The sequence below is a fragment of the Physcomitrium patens genome, chromosome 22 (genome assembly GCF_059467195.1).
Source record: "Physcomitrium patens ecotype Gransden chromosome 22, ASM5946719v1, whole genome shotgun sequence".
In the NCBI taxonomy this organism is placed as follows: Eukaryota; Viridiplantae; Streptophyta; class Bryopsida; order Funariales; family Funariaceae; genus Physcomitrium; species Physcomitrium patens.
The window spans coordinates 13501763-13513084 of NC_143431.1; the positions used below are offsets into that span (position 1 = coordinate 13501763).

Sequence of the window (11322 nt, forward strand, 5' to 3'; positions counted from 1 at the left end):
GCGGAGGTTGAAACAGAATATTGCCACTGCACCTTTATGTCAAACTATCAACTTGGCAATCACAACAAAGCCTCGGATAATTAAGGTCTACAAAGGTATTAAGTAATAGGAGTTGACTTGTTAGAAAAAAAATTTCTTACATCATAAATCTACTTTTGTTTGGACTTATGATGATCTAAAAGATATCCCTGATGAAGTTTGTACGCATTGTATTAATTTAGAGGAGAATGCTAAATCAGTACGATAGAGGCAATATCGCCTTAATCCTAAATATTCTTTCATGGTGAAGGAGAAATTGGACAAACTTCTTGCAGTTGGTTTTATTTACCTGGTATCGAATAGTAAGTGGGTTTCTTCAATCGAGATGGTGCCAAAAAAAAATAAAAAAATCCAAATATGTTAAGATTTTTGGATACTTAATGCAGCCACGAAGAAAGATTACTTCTCATTACCTTTCATGGATAGTATATTCGACATTGTAATAGGTCACAAATGTTAATCGTCCCTCGATGGATTTTCTGGGTATAATCGAGTTCAAATTGCATCGAAAGACCAGCTGAAGATAACCTTTACTACGGATTGGGGCACATTTGCTTATCGCATGATGCCTTTTGGGTTATGCAATGCTCCAACCACGTTTTAGAGAGTGATGACTTAGGCCTTCCAAGTCTATCTCCAGATGTTTATGGAGATCTTTGTAGATGACTTTTGTATATTCAGTACAAAACAAGATCATTTTAATTGTTTGGACAAATGTTTGGCTTAATGCACTAAGTTTGGAATATCGTTAAACATGGATAAGTGTCAATTTGGCATTCCATCTGGAAAATTATTGGGACATATCATCTCCAACCGTGGTATTGCTACAAATCTTGAAAAAATGCAACATATAATGAACTTGCTCAGACCAGAGATGGTCTTTGGTATTCAAGGATTTGTCAGCCATGTCAGTTATTATCGCCGCTTTATTTGCTCATTCGTAATTATTTGTCAATATTTAACAAACTTACTAAAGAAACCTCCATCATATGGGACTAGTTTTCTTTAGACTATGGAGTGTACCATGGCCTTTGAGGCATTAGAGTCAAAATTAATCTCTGTACCAATATTGGTAGCACCTCGTTGGACGGAGCATTTTCATATGTACGTTGATGCATCTAATGTGGCTATTGGATCGGTACTAAGTCAGAAGGATGACCAGGGTCTGGATCATCCTATCTATTATGCCAGTCGGCAATTGGTGGCTGTCAAACGTAATTATACTACTACAGAACGCAAAGCGTCGAACATGATATACTCGGTTCAGAAGTTTTGGTACTATTTGCTTGGACATCCATTTGTATTTTATGTGGATCATGATGCCCTAAAATACATGATTAATAAGCCTCAATTGAGTGGACACATTGCCCGATGGGTATTACTTCTACAAGAGTTTAATTTTATGATTGTTGTACAATCTAGGAAGAAACTTGTAAATGCCAATCATTTATCCTTGTTATCTAATATTCTTGGCAACGAGCCTATCCCTAATGCTCTTTTTGATGTCGAATTATTTGTGATGGATGTGATTTCTTCCAAGTATAGTGAAATCATTCAATTTTTGACATTCCACACTTTTTTGCCGACTTTTACCGAGAAGCTTAAGAAGCGACTCATTCTGAAGTGTGCCCCTAATACGATGATTTGCGATGCTTTATATAAACAAGGCAAAGATGGTATTTTAAGACACTGTATCTTTCAAAGTAAAGTACAGTCAATACTAGAGGGTTATCGTTTGGATAGTTGTGGTAGTCATTTTGCAGACGACAGCATTGCTTGCAACCCTTTAATGGCAGGATATTGGTGGCCCACTATGTTTTCTGATGCATACCAATTTGTTTATCATTGTGATCCCTATCAACGAATTGGCCGACCCACGAGTACTTCAGCCATGTCATAAGTACCAATCTGGGCACAAACACCGTTTGAAAAATAGGATATTGATTTTCTCGATTTTTGATCCCTCTATTGAATCCTTAGAGGTTTTGGAAGCAACTTGCTTTTGTAACCATGGATTTCTTCCCTCTCTTTGACTTTCTTCATCCACACTTTGAGGATCTTGATTTTCTTTTGAATTCTCTATTTGTTCTTCTTGCTTTTCTTGAACCTCTTCTTCTTCATTTATCTCTAAAGGAAGAGGGGGCTCTTCTTGAAGTAAAGGTTTTTTCTTCACCAATCTTCTCTTTGGTTTTCTCCTTTGATCCACTTCTACATCATATTCATTGGTCTCAAGGATTTCTTTATTTTTTAATTATTAGAAAGTGGATCTTGTAGTTTTCTTTACCATCTTAACTAATTCTACTTGCCTTAGCCAAAATTTCATGTAGAAATATTTCTTTAAGTTTTCATTCCCAATTTCGACCTTAAAGGCTTTGATACCATATGTAATGTTGCCTGGCTTTGAGCTTCTATTCAATTCTTAAAACATCCAATGAAACAACGTTATTCACTTAAACACAAATATGAAAATAGATCTAAAATAGTCTAAAAAGGTCCCCACGAGGTTCTAAAACAAAACGAGATGGTATTGGACTTTTGTCTTGAAAACAATCATGTTGTGATCCAAGGTGGCATTGCAATACTATGCCATGGTACGACTCTGCATCAAGGTGTAGGGCAACCTAAAATATACTATACCACAATTCTAGTCCTGATTTACTAAAGCTCAAGGTCTCACCACGATTTTACCTCGTGGTATCACCTGTTGACGCCAAAGTCTAGAAGTCACATTGGGTGTTGCCCTTCACCTCCAAATTGACTCCTAACTTCTAACTAAGTCTAAATTGTAGTTTAGACTCTAAGAAGAAGATGTCATAGGCACTTTCCTTAAGGCAACAGGGACTCACTCCAAATTACTAACAATTCCTCACCCCACCTTATGCACCACACAAGATGTGAGGTGCATAAGGTGACCTTCCCAATGGCTCTTTTTCACCTTGCCGGGCCATTCCCCTTGGCATAGAGAATGCCTTGGCTCAACTTACCTCTTCAGTTTTCTCACGGGTTTCTTTAAACAAGCACGTGAAAGGGTCGACTTTTTCAACCCTAACACAATGTAGCAGACTCTGGTGGCTTTTGGTGAGCAGGTCTTGCTCTAAAGAAGGCAGTTCCATGCTGCTTTAGAGCAGCGTAACGAACAGGCTAAGCTACGAGGATGATGACAAGCCGGAGGCAGAGGTGTTGCTCCAATCATCTCTGCCTCCCGGTAGCTCGCTCGCTAGCTACATGTGTATGTATGCATCCAGATATCGTCTCGTCCTTTGTTACCCACTCTCTCGACCACAGCCTGCGTGTTGTGCAGTACATTGTAACCGCATGGCTATCAATGATGGACGGGTTTGCTCAGGTGGAGTTAATCGTTTGAGTAGAATCTTATTTTCACGTTGATTCGTGTTCTACTCGCAATTAAAGACGTGAGTGGTCATCAAGGATGCTACCAGCGCGGAATCAGAGGGATGAACGTTGTGATTGAAGTGTGCGAAGCTGATTGCAAGCCGGGTGTGATCAGATCTTCTTGTGAGTGTAACGTGCGAGTACGAAATGATTTCCAGGATGCACACCCGAGTGAAAAGGCCATTGAGGAATTGAAATTTGGTAACCCGTAGGATGTGCACATGTGCTCCCAAAGTGTGAGTTTCCCTCATCAGCCGAATGAGTTTGGAGGGATGCGATCATCTCCGGTGATCGAATTCGAACTTCTGCTCTCCGTTTTTGGTTATGATCAACAAGGTGATCTGAAAACGTCCTGGCTCTGACTCCCACACACATCACTGCATCACTTCGCACAATTTGTTACTTTATTCGTGGAATTCCGGACAAGAACGAATCTGTCTGCGTGAGTAAGATCGATCCTCGCTCGTGTATGTGAATTATTCTTTAGCCGCCACTGGCTTCCAGGCTTCTTCGAGCAGTAAATCTATCCACCGCGTGCGCGCTCCTCTGCAGTTCCCGCACAGTCACGCAAAGTTTTGTCTGGTCTGATTCCACCCCTGTGCTTCGACCTCAGGCTTGGAAAAGCAGGTGGCCAATGCGGTGGCAATGGAACAGATGTAGAGTGATTCTTTCAGTGTCACTAATCGTCAGTTGAGATCGCATCAGCAACTGATCGATGGAGGGATGGCATGCGTCCAGCCTTTGAAGCCTTTCACGCTTTACCTTGTGAGGTGTTTGGCATGGCAGCAAGAAACAGATGAAGGAGAAGCCTGCAAGCTTGAAGGTTGCGAGAGCTGATGATCGACACATAGCACGAACCACGACAAAAGCATGGACATCGGGGCTGAGTCTATAAGTGAGATGGCCCCGCAGCCTTTTCTTTTCCGTTCCCTGCTCTCCCGGAAGTTGGTTGGGTTTGTTGCAAAGTGGTCAACCCATTCTTCTTGCGCTCATCTCGCGCCGGGCAAGCTCGCTCTCTCCGGACGCTCGTGATTCCAAAGCCCCGAGGTGCAAGTTCCTTATTTCCATCTCCAGCTGGCTGAACTATCTCCACTTGGTAGTCTCCCGATTGTGTGCCGCTGTAATTGAGTGAGAAGCCGGAGATCATCGCGCATGCTGCGCACATGCGAGCCTGTCGACGCGATAAGAGCGCAGTTGTGATTGATGCAGCCGTTCTTCTTGGGAGCACTCCGCGACAGCATAATAGGTTTCGGGGCCTTTGCAAAATTTAGATAGACCTCGAGGTGAAGCCCGACGCTCGTCTTTTGGGTGCGTTGTAGGACGGTCGAAGTAAATTACGTGCGAAGAATGCCTTCAACATTGGTGCTGGTTTCGTGGGAAGTTGAGACCGAAGTTTGCCAAATCGTGGGGCAGGGTGGTTAATTGTTGGGGGCGGAGCGACAGGAGTCGGTTCAGCCTTGTGGTGTATCGAATCCTAGTATGGTTTTCGGGGCATACGCCTCAGCGTTTCAAGTGGAGCATTGCTTTTCAGGTAAGGGGTGAAAACCATCAGTCTCGATGATGCATCACACAGATTCGTCGGAGGTCCAATCGGTGTTGCAGATTGTGAGATTGTGAGTTGGTCGTGGTAAGATATATTCACATATATTTACTTCAGCTTGCGTGCCAAATAATCGCATCTCATTGTTTCCCAGTCTGCGCATGAGATGTTCTGTTCGGAAGATGAGACGACAAACCGGCGCGCAAAGAACTGGGATCCTGTGACGTAGCCCACAATGTCCTGCAGAGGTATTATCTTGGGAATACGAAAACGTTTCGTTTTTGCAATCCACTAACAAGGTTCTGCAGCTGGAGTCTCACAGCCAGCAGCGATCGATCCGCTGCAACAAATTCGGCCATAGAATAAGCTCAAACTGTTTGGCAAGAACATTCTTTCCCTAGTTTTTGAGACGATGTTGTTCCAATGACAGGATTCGAAAACTTCGTGCTGGGAGAGGTCGCGAAAATCCCTCCACGCAAGATGGTTTCGCCAGGGCCTTACATTGTTGCAGCCAACCCGGAGACAACGTACCTCATTGCGCTTACGTCGATGGAGGTGATTAAGGTTAGGAGAGGGTGAGAAGTCATTGGCCTCAGATGGCGCAGAATAGGATGCAGCTTGTAGGGTGCTGCTGTGGGGGAAGGCAACTCAATCAGCCCGGGGAAAGCCGAAGCGTGATGTACCGATGCGCTACTCTCTTGACAGTGCAAACCACGCTCGTGGTGGTGTTATTCCTCATAGGTGGAGTCCTTGTGCTGGATTCCTACAAATGGCGCCAGATCTCGATTCCTTGGTTTTCTGGGCTCTCCGAAGGACCTAACGCAGTGTTGCAGCAAGGGAATGCTGCGCACACACTGTCAGGAGCTGTCCACACGGAAAGCGTCGACGGGAAACCGGCGCAAGGTACCTTTACATCACCAACTTACATCCGAAGTCAATGTAAATGTTCATCATGCAATGAGAGATTGAGCTTGGCATGCAGCATGTCAAGACCGCCGCTGAGCATGGTTGAGACCAAACCCTCTGCACGAGCCTGCTTCTGATTATGGCTGTGTGGGATTCGCATTACACAGGAAGCTCCGCGAACTTCACTACCCCTGCTATTGGCGTTCCAAGGAATCGGGAGGACGCCGATCACTTGCCAACTTCATCGCCGGCACCGGTGATCACACGTTTGGATGCGCCGTCTCAACCAACGGTCCCCACTCATGCTTCACCTCCGCGACCAGAGATTCAAAGCCCTTCAGCTGAAGCCGATGCAGGGACCGCTTCGGAGACAGTTCCGCGTCCATCTCCTCTTCTGCCGGAATTCCACAACTCTTCAATTTCGGGCCCCATCCCTGAACCCTATCTCGAGACAGCTGCACATCCACCCCTGGCATCACCACGGACTGCCAAGGTTGGTTCACAGCACCGTTTCCAAGGCTAAATTCGAAAGTTTTGGATTCGGGAGTCGTCCTAGCATCCTTCCTGAGATGACTGAACCGATCCTGTAGCGTGGACTGTGCAGAAGCCACCGGTTCTGTCGACAGCGTTAGATAAGCTGGAGTATGGCCTGTTGCAGGCGCGATTTGCAATCCGACACGCGTACCTGGCGGCAGATAAGAATGACACTCCGGTTGACGGTGGCCAGGGTTATGACCCACACGGAGACGTGTACAAAAGCCATGCAGCCTTTCGTCAGTGAGATCTGAATCAAACCCACCACCTCCGACTGATAATTCTCCCAGATAGCGACACAGTCCGCTGTTGCTGATGTGCGGTGTTTGGCGTGATACAGGAGCTACAGGGAGATGGAGAGGCGGTTTAAAGTGTACGTATACTCGGAAGGGGAGGAGCCGCTGGTGCACAATGGACCCTGCAAGGAGATCTACGCCGTGGAAGGCAGGTTCATTCAGGAACTGCAGGGAGACAATCCCTTCGTAACCCACGATCCAGACAATGCTCACGTGTATTTCCTTCCCTTCAGTGTGGCCATGATGGTCGCGTACCTTTACGAGAAAGAGTCCGGCGACATGGATCCGCTCCGGCTCTTCGTGGGAGATTACGTGGACGTTCTGATGCACAAGTACCCATTCTGGAACCGGAGTGGCGGGGCGGATCACTTCATGCTTTCGTGCCACGATTGGGGACCGCTTATAACGAGGGAAAATATGAACCTGGGAACGAGGTCCATCCGTGTGCTATGCAATGCCAACTCCTCCGAAGGATACGTGCCGTGGAAAGACGTCAGCCTCCCAGAAATCCATCTGGTGGGAGGACACATCCCCGCGGAGCTTGGCGGTCCTCCTGCCAAAGACAGGCCGCATTTGGCCTTCTTCGCGGGGCGTGACCACGGTCCTGTCCGCCCCCAGCTATTCAAGCATTGGGAGGGCAAAGACGATGACGTGATTGTGTACCAATGGCTTCCTGCGCACCTCAAGTACCACGAGCTCATGAAAACAAGCAGGTGCAAGCTGATGTCGCAGTCTTCGGGTTCACTTCTTAGATTCTTGTTTTTCTGTATCCTTGGAGCGAAACAATTGCTTCAACTGAGATTTCACTTGCGTGGTGGCAGGTATTGTATTTGTCCTGGAGGATACGAGGTGAACAGCCCCCGAATCGTGGAAGCCATCTACAACGAATGTGTGCCGGTGATCATCGCCGACAGCTTCATCCTGCCATTCAGCGATGTTCTCAACTGGGAGTCTTTCTCTTTGCACGTTAAAGAGAGCGACATTCCTAACCTGAAATCCATTCTGCAAAACGTCACCATGGAAACTTACACGTCCATGCAGGAGAGGGTGTCGCAAGTGCAGAGACATTTTGTACTCCACCAACCGCCCAAAAGATACGACGTGTTTCACATGATTCTCCATTCGGTGTGGTTGAGGCGTCTAAACCTTCGTGTCGGATTCTCATAGCTGAGATGGTTGACTTATTTAGATCCTCACCGCGGAAACAAAACCGTTCCGCCGCAGAAGGTCGGGAGAACATGTGGGAAGGAAACTAGAGTAGAATGTGAAGCTATTAGTTAGCCAGCAGCTAATAATCCAGTCGTGTGATCATGTACACATGCTGGCACACAGCGGTTGCTTTAAGTTGAAACGCTAATGCACCTGCAGGCCAAGAAAGTGCTGTGCGCAGCTTGTACAAGTGATCAATGAAACTACTGCTTCAATCGAAAGCATGCAGCTTGACGTTATCAAACTATTCACCATGGGGGAGAAATTCATGACCTGGCAGATGACGTCATACAGCTTGGTTTCTGCTTACAATGTGTATTTCGCAGCCCCATGCATGTCTCAGGAAGAATTCACCAGTAACACTTCAGAGAACACGGGAGCAGATGAGTATTTCGACGATATGAAGATTTCCCTCTGATGAATCAGTGCATAATCAGGCGAAGCTACTAATTCATCGGTGTAAGCGTAACTGCTAACATGCTGTGTTTCACAGCTGTCAGTCGAACGTGGAACCAATAAAAAAACATAGTAGTGCTTTGATTTCAAGTTGATGGCCATTTTCTGTGTTCTCTTTCTATTGCAGGTTCACTTGCTCCTGCACTCTTCGCAATTATGTGGAGTCGTAGCGAAGGAGAATTGTTTTTCATTGCAGCTCATTTTGTCGGATTCGTCATTTTGTGCATTGGACCTCTTTCAACTCCTTCTCTTGGATATTTCGTACTTCCTGGTGGTTGGAGACAATTAACAGCAGTCGAATTTTGCTGTCAGCAATAGGTGTTGGTTGGGATAGATCCCAGACAAGTTTCGTAGAATTACTCTCTTCTTTTATTAAGACATTGTGTCCTATAACTGTTTACAATTTTCATGCCCTACTCGTTTGTGGCATGTTTTGACTATTTACCTTTGGTTCATTTGATACTTTTAATATCGATTTCTGCTAGTGAGCAAAGCTTTACTTACATCCAGCTAGTTTTTTTTCCTTCGCTTAGAAATCTTGCTCTTATATTTCAATGACGAGGGTTTAAGTATCAAATCATTGAGAAGGGTGCGGTTGTGGGTCTTCGGGACAAGCGAATCTCGTGGGATGAGCTCTCAGAGGTACACCCTTCCGGTGTCCTGTTTCACCCATTCACCGTGCACTTACTCACCTGCTCACTGCACAGGGCTCCACATCGTGAGTCTGGGTTTTCCGCGGTCCGCCTGCTTCCATTCTGCCATTGACGAATAAACCCAAACAAAAACATAAATAAATGAGCACGCCTGACTCGCTTGACCACGCATCCGACATTCCTCCACCCCATCCACTCACCCCTTGCAAACCTCAGTGTGTGTAACAATGGAATGATCACAGGCTCGAAAGCTTCACTCCGCTTTTGTCATCATCGGTTCCTCGCAACACCTCACTCCCTCCCCCCGACTCCCCACGCTCTCTGATCGCTCCCCCGTGCAAGGCTCATCCGAAGAAATTCAACCATTTTGTCCGTTTCACCTCAGCGGGTTTCCCCTCAGAAGCGCGGGCGTTTTCTAATCATCGCCAAACACGGCCCACTCACTCTACCACTCTACCACCCCCACAGAGTCTCAGATATCCAAGGAAGGTTTGGAAGCTGCATTAGCTCTCCAGCCCGGCGGGGCGAAAGCTTTAGGCGGCCACTGCGAATGTTTGAGAAACAAGCCTATGAGTTCATCGTCACCGACTCTGCCCCCCTACCTCACCGCCTCACACCCACCACTCACCCACGCAACTCCCCCAGGGATCAGATTTCTGGCTTGGCTCCTTGGAGCATGAACGCACAGCTCGAATCAGTGTCGATCATTTGGGGAAAGTATCCTCATATCCCCATGTCACCTACCACACGCTAACGTCACGCGCCTCACCCACGCAGGCTGCTCAGAGTCGGCCATGGTTTTATGGTTCGATTCATGCCAAGCGGTGTCCTCACTGCTATTCAGTAGAGGGAGCTGTCAATCCTCACCGCAGCCTCCGTTCGCCCAACAAACGCCACACCGCGCCCGCGCCGCCCCCCTCCCCCGCATCGACACATCACCGCGCCGGGAAGGGACGCAGGGGAACCGCCTCACGCACTCACAGAAACACATCAGAAGCGCAGGGACGCGTCACTTGCTTTCGCATCGGAGGGAATCCGACTAAGAATCTGCACCTCATCCTCTGCGACCACCCCTCGCTCGGACTCTCAACATCACACACAACTCGCCACGCCTCGGACCCTGTCCCGACTCCCCCTCCACCACCGATGCCCTACCAAGTCCTCCCCGTCCCATTGCTGCCCGACCCACTCCCGCACCTGTTTCAATTCTGGCACCTCACCTACATACATATACTGCTCATTGGCACCCCCACGGCGCCTAGCACTGACCCCCAGCCCTAACCCTAACTCTCCAATCCAACGCGACCTGCCCACGGTTCCACCCAGCGCACCCGTCACCCCCCGCCCACGACCGGAACCCTCCGGGTCCGCCGGCGCGCGCTGGAGCGACAAAGGTTCGGGGTGTGCCAGTCCGGACGTTGCAGCCGCGAGGAACTCTTCACGTCAATTCTGGGTTGGATTCCATGCTGGGTTCTCAACCCAACCCTCCCCTTCTTTTCTCTTGGTGGAAGTCATCACGTTTCATGTGATTCTGTTGTTTGTTGTTCTTGTTTTTTCTTCCTTCCTTTTCTTTCTTTGAGCTGTTAGACATTCTAAAGTGTTTCAATTCCTGTCTACTTAATGCCAATTTTTTCCAATTTCACTATGAAATTTGCTGGATCTCCTCACAAAATCTACATTTGCATATCATGGTTTGTGTGCATAAAATCATGATCCAAGCAAATTTTATGTGGTTAATTCAACAATATTTGATTGTGCATATTTTGTGTATGTATGTAGGTGCTTATATATTTATGTATGTACATATGTATATATGATGCAATAGAATATTAGATTTAAGAAGTTAGAAATTTGCAATTATTTTTAATGTTCTAGATTATTTATATTCTTTGGGATAATTAGGATGTATTTTTTTTTTTTATTAGAAATGCCAAGTAGAAGCATGCCTCATTATCATTGAATAGTTAAATACTCTACAAAACAAATAGACTTGAATGAAATATGAATGTGCTTGTATTTAGTTCAATTGAAACAAACAAATTTTGTTTAAATCCTATTTTGTGGTCTCATATGTGGCTACTAACATCTCTTGATGTACAACCCACCAAATAGCAATTAGATTAATATCTATTGTAAGATTTACTTAACTTTTATGCTTATAATTGTTTTCACTTTAAATTTGGATGTTATAATTTTTAATTGAGTGGTCCAAATAAATTTTATTTGGTTAATTCAACATTATTTGAATGTGCATATTTGTATATGTATGTATGTGTTATATTTTTTTGTTTATGTA

The 11322-nt window shown here is 46.0% G+C and overlaps 1 protein-coding gene, 1 long non-coding RNA gene and 3 other non-coding genes across 5 annotated transcripts; 2 read left to right on the top strand and 3 right to left on the bottom strand.

Annotated features, from left to right (window-relative positions):
- The first annotated feature begins 5568 nt into the window (after positions 1 to 5568).
- Positions 5569 to 8164, top strand: LOC112274708 (putative glycosyltransferase At5g25310). Its single transcript, XM_024504408.3, has 5 exons — positions 5569 to 5875; positions 6046 to 6371; positions 6483 to 6655; positions 6753 to 7421; positions 7530 to 8164. Exons 1-5 carry the CDS (start codon positions 5569 to 5571, stop codon positions 7873 to 7875), a joined length of 1821 nt encoding a protein of 606 aa, XP_024360176.1. The 3' UTR covers positions 7876 to 8164.
- Positions 8141 to 9199, top strand: LOC149986664 (uncharacterized). The gene is made up of 2 exons (XR_016500000.1): positions 8141 to 8376; positions 8501 to 9199. It is a non-coding gene; the product is annotated as an uncharacterized LOC149986664 (long non-coding RNA).
- Positions 9200 to 9366: 167 nt separating this feature from the next.
- On the bottom strand, positions 9367 to 9454 carry LOC112275421 (small nucleolar RNA U36a). Its single transcript, XR_002967734.1, has one exon. It is a non-coding gene; the product is annotated as a small nucleolar RNA U36a (small nucleolar RNA).
- Positions 9455 to 9494: 40 nt separating this feature from the next.
- LOC112275403 (small nucleolar RNA SNORD14) lies at positions 9495 to 9616 on the bottom strand. Its single transcript, XR_002967716.1, has one exon. It is a non-coding gene; the product is annotated as a small nucleolar RNA SNORD14 (small nucleolar RNA).
- A 53-nt stretch (positions 9617 to 9669) lies between these two features.
- On the bottom strand, positions 9670 to 9759 carry LOC112275408 (small nucleolar RNA Z103). Its single transcript, XR_002967721.1, has one exon. It is a non-coding gene; the product is annotated as a small nucleolar RNA Z103 (small nucleolar RNA).
- Positions 9760 to 11322: the final 1563 nt, after the last annotated feature.

Excerpts from the sequence above, each read along its gene's own strand:
- LOC112274708 (XM_024504408.3), top strand. The coding sequence starts at position 5,569 with ATGGCGCAGAATAGGATGCAGCTTGTAGGGTGCTGCTGTGGGGGAAGG. Across the intron at positions 6,372-6,482 it reads CATCACCACGGACTGCCAAG|AAGCCACCGGTTCTGTCGAC; the intron begins GTTGGTTCACAG and ends TGGACTGTGCAG. Across the intron at positions 6,656-6,752 it reads AGCCATGCAGCCTTTCGTCA|GAGCTACAGGGAGATGGAGA; the intron begins GTGAGATCTGAA and ends GGCGTGATACAG.